This window comes from Geotrypetes seraphini, chromosome 11 (genome assembly GCF_902459505.1).
Source record: "Geotrypetes seraphini chromosome 11, aGeoSer1.1, whole genome shotgun sequence".
NCBI lineage: Eukaryota > Metazoa > Chordata > Amphibia > Gymnophiona > Dermophiidae > Geotrypetes > Geotrypetes seraphini.
In genome coordinates, this window is record NC_047094.1 from 117,361,454 (window position 1) to 117,371,336 (window position 9,883).

General features: G+C 40.9%; 1 protein-coding gene across 1 annotated transcript in view; it reads right to left on the bottom strand.

Moving 5' to 3' along the window:
• APOE (apolipoprotein E) overlaps nt 1–1,508 on the bottom strand; it is a 43,869-nt gene extending 42,361 nt beyond the window's left edge. Inside the window, exons 1-2 of the mRNA XM_033962848.1 lie at nt 1,374–1,508; nt 921–983 (exon numbers count right to left, since the gene is read on the bottom strand). Coding sequence (XP_033818739.1) covers nt 921–963 — 43 coding nt within the window. The 5' untranslated portion in view covers nt 964–983; nt 1,374–1,508. The remainder of the gene's footprint in view (nt 1–920; nt 984–1,373) is intronic.
• Between the last annotated feature and the right edge of the window lie 8,375 nt (nt 1,509–9,883).

A 9,883-nucleotide genomic window follows, 5' to 3' on the forward strand; every position in this document is an offset into this window, starting at 1 on the left:
AACATGGACATAACATTTGCAAAATTTTATCTGAACAATGCAATTGTATGTATAGAGAAAAGCACAAAGTATAAAAAAGAAAGCATGTGAAAAAAACACAAGTTGTGTACAAGAGGAAGGGAAAGATGCAATGTATAAGGTGGTATTGATAGGGATGGACTGGTTATATAGGGATATAGATGGGGGTGAGGATTTCTTAAGGACAAATAGGAGGAAGGGAGAGTGAATTCAAGGTCCTGGGACATTTTACAGCTACCATCAGAGAACTTAACTCTAATCAGATATTACCTATTACTGCAAGACAATGAGAAGAAAATTAATGTAATGTAATGTAATGTAATTTATTTCTTATATACCGCTACATCCGTTAGGTTCTAAGCGGTTTACAGAAAATATACATTAAGATTAGAAATAAGAAAGGTACTTGAAAAATTCCCTTACTGTCCCGAAGGCTCACAATCTAACTAAAGTACCTGGAGGGTAATAGAGAAGTGAAAAGTAGAGTTAGAGGAAAAATAAAAATAAAATAAACATTTTAACAAGACAGCATTGATCTAAATACTTTGGAAGGTAGAAGAGAGGAGAGAAAGGAATAGAAGCAGAAGGGGGAGCCGTTGAACAGTAGAATTCTGGAGAAATTTAAATGATAGAAATAGAACAAAACAAAGACAAAAGGCAAAACAATAGATAAGATTAAAGATAAATCATAAGCTGGAAAGAAAAATAAAATAAAATGAGTGAAGATCCTTACCTAATACAAAAAATTCCAAACTTATTTGTAATTATACAATTAATAACAGATATAATAATGCTAAAACCTTTAATAAACATCTAGTTAGCATGAATGATATTAGTAAATGGCCCAATAAAAAAATAAAGGAAAATACAAAATGATAGTAATAAGTATAAAAGGAGGATACCTATGAGCACAACTGAAATGAAAAGCAGCGTGAAGAGCTTCATATTTCTGCTTTCTCTATGCCCTGAAACAGAGAGATTTATGTTAGAGCAGGGTCCAGAATCAAAGGCATACATGAAATTCAGAGCAATGGACAGAACCAACTTCACAGACAGACATTTATCTCAGAATGGCAACCAGGGTTTTAAGGTGGTCTGCACACATTCCCTCACTAAAATCTCTCAAAATCCTGCTTCTTTACATTTGTTTCTGGGTTACATAACATCAGAATGAAATAAACCAGTGTCATGTTAAGCAGTAAATAGAGTTTAACAATATAATATGCTTTTAGCATAAAATTATAAGTACAGTTTAATTTTAATTTTTCCTTTTTCTAATTTTCTTCTACATTTACTTTTCTGTTTTTCATTCCCTTTCTTTTATCCCTCCTTTCCCTCTTCTTGGACCTCCTTACCTCTTCTTTCAGTCTTTTTCTTCTCAAAATGCTTAAGTCCCCTCCTTTCTCTCTTTAAATACCTCTGTTGATTCCCAACCCTAACTTATAAAACAAGGTTACTTCTGGTTATTCCAAGGCAGATTTGCCATCAGCAGTGTCAGCTCTGGAGTGGTGGAGGGGCGAAGTTTATTTCAGAAATTGGAACAGGCAGCACTTCTCCTTTTTGTGAAAGTCCTTAACCCTTTCTATACTCCTAAGTTACTTCCTTCAGACAGAAATCTCAATAAATATGAAATGCTGCTGTTGCCAATGTCCCCCAAGTTACTTTGTAAAAGTGATATATTATACTTACTATTTACTTATTCAATAAAAGTAATGTTACAGTAAAGTAAGGAGACATTTTTTTCCTCATTATTTCATTATATTTGCATGAGAGTGTGGAGAAGAGTGTGGTGCAGTGGTTAGAGCTACAGCCTCAGCACCCCTAGGTCGTGGGTTCAAACCCTGTGCTGCTCCTTGTGACTCTGGGCAAGTCACTTAATCCTCCATTGCTCCAGGTACATTAGATCAGTGGTCCCCAACCCTGTTCTGGAGGACTACCAGGCCAATCGGGTTTTCATGATAGCCCTAATGAATATGCATGGAGCAGATTTGCATGCTTGTCACTTCCATTATATGCAAATCTCTCTCATGCATATTCATTAGGGCTATTGGGTGTGACATTAGCCAAATGCGAACAAGAAAGGGATTTGGGGGTACTGATAGACAGAACCCTAAAACCATCGGCTCAATGTGCGGCGGCGGCGAGGAAAGCAAACAGGATGTTGGGCATGATTAAGAAGGGAATCACGAGTAGATCGGAAGACGTCATAATGCCACTTTACAGAGCAATGGTCAGACCACACTTAGAATACTGTGTCCAACACTGGTCTCCATACCTTAAGAAGGATATAACTGCTGGAGAATGTGCAGAGGCGAGCCACGAAACTTGTCAGAGGTATGGAGAATTTGAGCTACAAAGAACGCCTCAGAAATCTGGGACTGTTCACCCTCGAAAAGAGAAGACTGCGAGGAGATTTGTTAGAGACTTTTAAAATATTAAAAGGATTTGATAAAATTGACCAAGAAACAGCATTACTGACATTTTCAGATGTGACACGGACAAGAGGTCATAGCCTGAAACTGAGCGGCAGCAGGTTCAGGACAAATGTCGGGAAGTTCTGTTTCACACAACGAGTGGTGGGTGCTTGGAATGCTCTCCCAGAGGAGGTTGTGGCAGAGTCTACTGTTCTGGGTTTCAAGCGCAAGTTGGATTCATACCTTCTTGCAAATCACATCGGGAGATACGGGAAATCCGGGTCTCCAATAAGGGGCACCTAACTGGGCCTCCGCGTGTGCGGATCGCCGGACTAGATGGACCTAGGTCTGATCCGGCGAAGGCGTTTCTTATGTTCTTATGTCAGGACAGGTTTGGGGACCACTGCATTAGATAGTGAGCCCACAGGGACAGATAGGGAAAATGCTTGAGTAACTGATTTGTAATCCATTCTGAGCTCCTTTGGGAGAACAGGCTAAAAAAAATCAAATAAATACTTATCAGTAATATATTATTGACCAATACTGCTAATGTCAGGGAGAATATAAGAATATAAGGACAATAAGATTACTTACCTCTCACTTATATGGCATTTTGTAAGTCTAGACTAAGAGCTGAGTTTTCTCTGGGGTCCTCCCATAAATTTTACATATGGAACAGGGAACAAAGCTGTAGCCTGAGGTTGTGGGTTGAAACCCTGCACTGCTCCTTGTGACCCTGGACAAATCACTTAATCCTCCACTGACCCAGGTACATTATTAGATAGATTGTGAGCCCACCGGGATAGATAGGGAAAATGTTTGAAGTACCTGTATGTAAACCACTTTGAGAGTGGTTACAAAACTATAAAAAGGTGGTATACAAGTCCCAGTCCCTTTCCCTTCACTGAGGGCTTCACAAGCAATGGCCAGGGATCAGAGCCTTTTTTAATGTTGGCCCTTTGTTATTGAAATGCAATGCCATTGAGAATGTGCCAAGTTAAAGATGTATGATCAAGCAAGGTACAAATAAGTCCAAGTAACCATGTCCTCAACAATGGATCCAATGTGGTACAACAGTAGGATGATTCAGCAGTCGTGTTTCAGCAAAACTGCCTACATCAGGGGTCTTTTCCAGTCATTAGATTTCTTCTTTAACCACTCATTGACAATACTGATAGCCAGGTACTGGTACCAAAAACCCCACAGTTCAGACCAGGTAGGAAGGCCTCAGGATGAAAGAAACCATTCTGCAACATATGTTTTCACAGATGATGTATAAGGTACCAGAACCTGGCTAAGGTTTTCCAAATGAGTCAGCAGCTGACATAACTCTTAGCATTGTCAAAAAGAGGTTAGAAAAAACCCCTGATGACTGGAAGAGACTCCTGATGCAGTTTTGCTTTGTTTATATAAATACCTAATTAAATTAAATTCACATGGAACTAGCATGTGGGACAGGAAGCAGAATCTAGTCCAAGGACTTCACATGTAAGGAACAGAGAGCAAGGTATCTTTTGAAGATCTCCAACAATTTATATACATGACATGGAACATACTTGAGGGACAATGGGCTAGATTCATTAAGCAAACTGATCATATACTGATCGGTTTGCTACCCTGATCCGATTCACTAACCTCATGGCCGATCCAATTCCGATCCACGCATGCAAGTGAGGGTAAGCGGCATGCAAAGAGGGGAGGACGCGATTCACTAAACTTTTTCAGCAACACCGACTGGGCTGGCTGATCAAAAAGGAAGCGTCTGGTGGGGACCAGTCACTCACGACCTTTCCTGCTTTCTGCTGACTTCTCCTGCCTTGCTGCCCCGATTTCTCCTCTTGCCGCCCTGCTCTCTGCCCTGAATCTCCACCCCACTCTCACTCCGCAGCCCTGAAATTCAAACTTCCCCCTGCTCTCCGCTGCCCTGATTCTGGATTTCTGCCGCCTTCCCTGCAGTGTAAGCCCTCGGGCTCGCACTGCAGAGAAGGCAGCAGAGAGCAGGAGAGTTGGGGCAGCACGGACTTCCATTTTGGTTTCTGCTCCCCTGACGTCGCACTTGGCACACAAGTGGCAGTCTGCAAATCAGTAGGGGACTCAGCTGGAAGAGCTGCTGTGTGTTTCGAAAAGGTGGTGGGACATTTTCCTGCAACAAGTCGGCCGTTACTCTCTCTTCCCCTTCGCTGCTCCAGCTTTAATAACTGCCTGCTCCCGATTTATTTTCAGAGCAATGAAGAGGTATGTTCAAGCAGAGAGCATGCGTAGACCATCTACAGGCAAAGAAGATGGTCTATGCATGCGTCAGGATCGCTCAGTAGCGATCCGTGCGGGTGGTGAGGGGTGTTCCTCTGATCACCCCCATTTGAATATTCTCCCGTCGTGAATTGTTTGGCCTGCCATGGATCGGTCACAATTGGACAGGTAAGTGAATCGGGCCCAATCTCTTATGACACACCTTTATAAGGTGAAAAAATGGTATTATCTGATGTCTTTATTATAATCATTTTCTCTGTTTCTGAGTGAATTCCTAGATGATTAAGAAAGAGTTAAATCAAAACAAGTCATTTATTTTCTGAAAACAAACATGTGATATTTCAAAGGTTTCTCACCAAGCAATAAAAAATGAGTAGCACTTATTGCAACACTAGGGCAAAGTATCCCTCCTTCCTTTTAAATCCAAAGCCTGAGGTCATCTCCTTTTTTATTTGCCATAAAGAACATCTTTCAAAATTCTTGGCTCAAACACTGAAGGAGTCATAATTTACAGACATGGTGAAAAAAGTTACAAGAAAAATACCAAATTCACTAAAACTGAACAGCACAGAAAGCATATAAATTAAAACCATAACAGAAATGTCTAAATAAACCAAAAAGAGGAAGCAGAAAACCTCCCAAAAATCATCAAAGAGAACATACAAAATAGAGCAAAAAAATGAGAGCACTGAAAAGCAAAAAATAGAACGAAAAGTAGAAAGCCATAACAAAATCTGAACACATATGTAGTAGGGCACCACAATGTGCCTTCCTATGCAGTAAAAAGGCGGAATATTTTGAATCCCCAGAGTAGTGCCATGCATTTGGGCTGCAAAAATCCGAAGGAACGGTATAGTTTAGGGGGTAAAGAACTTATTATGTGCATGGCAGAAGAGCGGGACTTGGGTGTGATTGTATGTGATGATCCTAAGGTGACCATATAGGTTGAAAAGGTGATGGCGAAAGCTAGAAGGATACTAGGTTGCATAGGGAGAAGTAATAATAATAACTTTATTTTTTCTATACCGCCACAATCTTGCAACTTCTAGGTGGTTTACAGTGAATAGAGCTGGACAATCATCGAATTACAGAATACAAATAGGGAAGATGTTACTGAGCAGTCAGTGATTACAGAGTACAATTAGTGAGAAACACAATATCAACATGTTACAGTGAAGAGGGCTGGACAACCAGCGAATTTCAGAATACAAATGGAGAAGATATCACTGAACAGTCAGTGAATACAGAATACAATTAGTGAGAATACGCAATATCAACATATTGAGTAATAGTTAAAAAAAAAAAAAAAAGGGGGGGGGGGGGATATCTGACTAGGAGATAAATCTATTGAACAGAGCTGTCTTAATTTTTTTCTGAAAAGCGCCGTAGGTCAACCTGGCTCTATTGAAGTAATTGCCTAGCCAGGTTTGCTGTTTGCTAGCTTGAAACTTAAAGGTTATGTCCAGAAAGGACCTGTATTTGCAATCAGTGATCTTTGAATAGGTAAAGAGATTGCGATTTCTGGTTGTCCTCGTGGGGATGTATAGTTCGAAGTGTGGTAAGAGATAGGTAGGGGCCATTCCCCACACCAGTTTATAGCAAAAGCAAGAGAATTTGAATAATATTTGTGCCTCCATTGGCAACCAGTGTAGCAGTTTGTAGTAGGAACTAATGCGTTCGCTTTTCTATTACTTTTCTATAACGCTACTAGACATACACAGCGCTGTACATTAGAACATTCAAGTCACTGTCCCTGCTCAGAAGAGCTTACTATCAATTTAACAGACAAGCATGACAAGTAGTGGGTTGGGGAGTTATCAGGCATAAATGCCTTATAGCAAATGGGGGTTAGGAGCTAAAAGCAATATCACTGTAGAATTTTAAAATTCTTAAACAAATCTTTAATGCAAAAATCAAGCAAAGGAATACAGCTTATAGTTAGAATTGCTGAACAAGAATCTTGCCTTTGCAATTGGGAGTCTGTCTTAACCAAGCATAAGAGCTGAGCAGAATTGAAGAACAAGTTGAGAGCGATGCAGTAAATACTTTTCTACTGATGAAAACTTGATAAGACAAGGGTTTTCAGAGATCATACACTAATAGCTAGATATAGGCAAGCATGCTATCTTCCCAGCTAACAGCTCCAAGCAAGGTAGCAGCATGGAGGATACAGTCCGGCATGCCTAGAAATCCAGGCAAGCCAATAGATATCAGTCCCATAATACACATGGTTTATGGTTTATTAATCTTGTTATACCGCTTGTTCATTTTACTGATCCAGGCGCTTTACATGATACAATCAAATAAAAACAGGATTAAAAAAAGAATTCCATTTGTAGATAGAATAGACCATGTGCTCTGACAAAGCCTATTACAGAGAAAACAACAAATACATCATTTAATAGTCCTATCCTGTTTAAAGACACAGGTACCCCCCCCCCCCCCCCATTGCCCCAGGTACATTAGATAGATTGTGAGCCTGCCGGGACAGACAGGGAAAAATGCTTGAGTACCTGAATAAATTCATGTAAACTGTTCTGAGCTCACCTGGGTTGGGTAAAATGGGACCTGTATGGCCAGTAGGAAAAAGGAGGTATTGATGCCCCTGTATAAGACTTTGGTAAGACCTCATTTAGAATATTGTGTACAATTCTGGAGGCAGCACCTTCAAAAAGATATAAAAAGGATGGAGTCGGTCCAGAGGAAGGCTACTAAAATGGTATGTGGTCTTCATCATAAGGCATATGGGCACAGACTTAGAGATCTCAATCTGCATACTTTGGAGGAAAGGCGGGAAAGGGGAGATATGATAGACGTTTAATACCATTGTAATGTAAATGCGCATGAGTCGAGTCTCTTTCATTTGAAAGGAAACTCTGCAATGAGAGGGCAAAGGATGAAGTTAAAAGGTGATAGGCTCCGGAGTAATCTAAGGAAATACTCTTTTATAGAAAGGGTGGTAGGTGCATGGAACAGTCTCCCAGAAGAGGTGATGGAAACAGACTGAATTCAAAAGGGTCTGGGATAGGCACGTGGGATCTCTCAGAGAAAGAAAGAAATAATGGTTACTGTGGATGGGCAGACTAGATGGGCCATTTGGCCTTTATCTGCCATCATGTTTCTATGTTTCAATGTGAAGTGCTCTAGTCTGGGGAAGCCCCTACTCTAGTTATGCTTAAGATTTTAGTGGGAAGTATAAGAATTGGTCCTGGGAAGTTGCCTAGGGTCTTTCTTTCTTCCTTCCTACAGGGAAGTGCAGTAACCATATAGTTCCCAAGTAGGGACAACTTAGGAACCTAAGAAACAGACAAAAAAAATTAAAGGCAGATAAAGATTGTATGGCCTATACAGTTTGCCCATCTATACCATCTACTACCTGTTTGTCTCCCCTAGAGATGCTGCAGTGGTGTGCAAAAGTCTGGAACCACTTGTAAATTTTGCATTCTTTCAACTTTGACCTTTAATTTTTTTTGTTGACCCAATAGATTTGTCTGTGTACCACATGAGGGATACATTTGGCTATTAGAATCAACTTTTTATTCTAGCTTGGCCTTAAATTTCTGAGTTTGTTAAAGTTGCCATGTTAATAACTTTTCTGCATAAATTAAGTAGAAACATAGAATACGATGGCAGAAAAGGGCCATCGGCCCAACAAGTCTGCCCACTCAAAAACCCTCCCCCTTAAGCACTTCCTCGAAGTGAACCCACATGTTTATCCCATCTTTTCTTAAAAGCTAGCACGTTGCTGGCCTCAACTACCTGAAATGGAAGATCATTCCAATGATCAACCACCCTTTCAGTGAAGAAATACTTCCTAATATCACCATGAAATTTCCCACCCTTGATTTTTAACGGATACCCTCTTGTTACCGTAGGTCCTGTAAGGAAAAAGATGTCTTCTTCCACCTATATACGGCCAGTAACATATTTGAACGTGTCTATCATGTCACCCCTCTCTCTGCATTCCTCGAGAGTATAGCTGCAACTTACCTAGACGTTCTTCATAGGAGAGATCCTTGAGCCCTGAGACCATCCTAGTGGCCATTCGCTGAACTGACTCTATTCTCAGCTTATCCTTTTGATAATGTGGCCTCCAAAATTGAACGCAATATTCCAGATGAGGTCTCACCATGGACCTGTACAACGGCATCACAACTTCAGGCTTTCGGCTGACAAAACTTCTTCGGATGCAACCCAGCATTTGTCTAGCCTTGGATGAAGCTTTCTCCACCTGATTGGCAGTCTTCATATCTTCACTCCTAGGTCCCGTTCTGCTACAGTTCTTGTTAAGGTCTCACCATTTAGGGTGTAAATTTTGCATGGGTTTCCACTGTCAAGGTGCATAGCCTTACACTTTATGGCATTAAAACTCAGTTGCCAAATTGTGGACCATTGTTCCAGTAAAAGTAGGTCCTGCGTCAAAGCATTGGGCACGGTGCCTTTGCCCACTACATTGCACAGTTTAGCGTCATCGGCAAATAAAGCAGTTTTACCTTGAAGTCCGAGTCAGGTCCCGTACAAAGATATTAAATAGGATTGGACCCAAGACCGAGCCCTGCGGTACTCCACTGATCACTTCTGACGTTTCGGAGGGAGTACCATTTACCACCACCCTTTGTAGTCTGCCGCTGAGTCAGTCTTTAACCCATGCAGTCAATGTTTCTCCTAGTCCCAACGAACTCATCTTGTTCAATAACCAACTGTGTGGGACACTATCAAAAGCCTTACTGAAGTCCAAATACATGATATCCGGGGATTCTCCCTTATCTAGCTTTTTTGTTACCCAGTCAAAGAAGCTGATTAGATTGGATTGGCAGGACCTTCCCTTTGCAAATCCATGCTGGTGGGGAACCCTCAGCCTCTCATTGTTCAGAATCGTATCTAATTTGAGTTTAATCAACGTTTCCATCAGTGGCGTACCTAGCATATGTGACACCCGGGGCCCATCATTTTTTGACACCCCCCCCATCTGTACAGAAAACATGATTTTTAGTAACAAGCCACACGTCACACATGAGTACCTAGGAAAAGGCAGCATCTTACATACTGCAGTGAGCAGTACAACATCAATACACCCATTGTAAATCTAAACAAGCCAGACTAGTATAGATCAATCCTGCAGTCAAGCCTAACAAAAAACCATGGCTTTCGAACACACAGAACACAGAAAACACCTTCGCCTAGTATGGAATATGTAATCA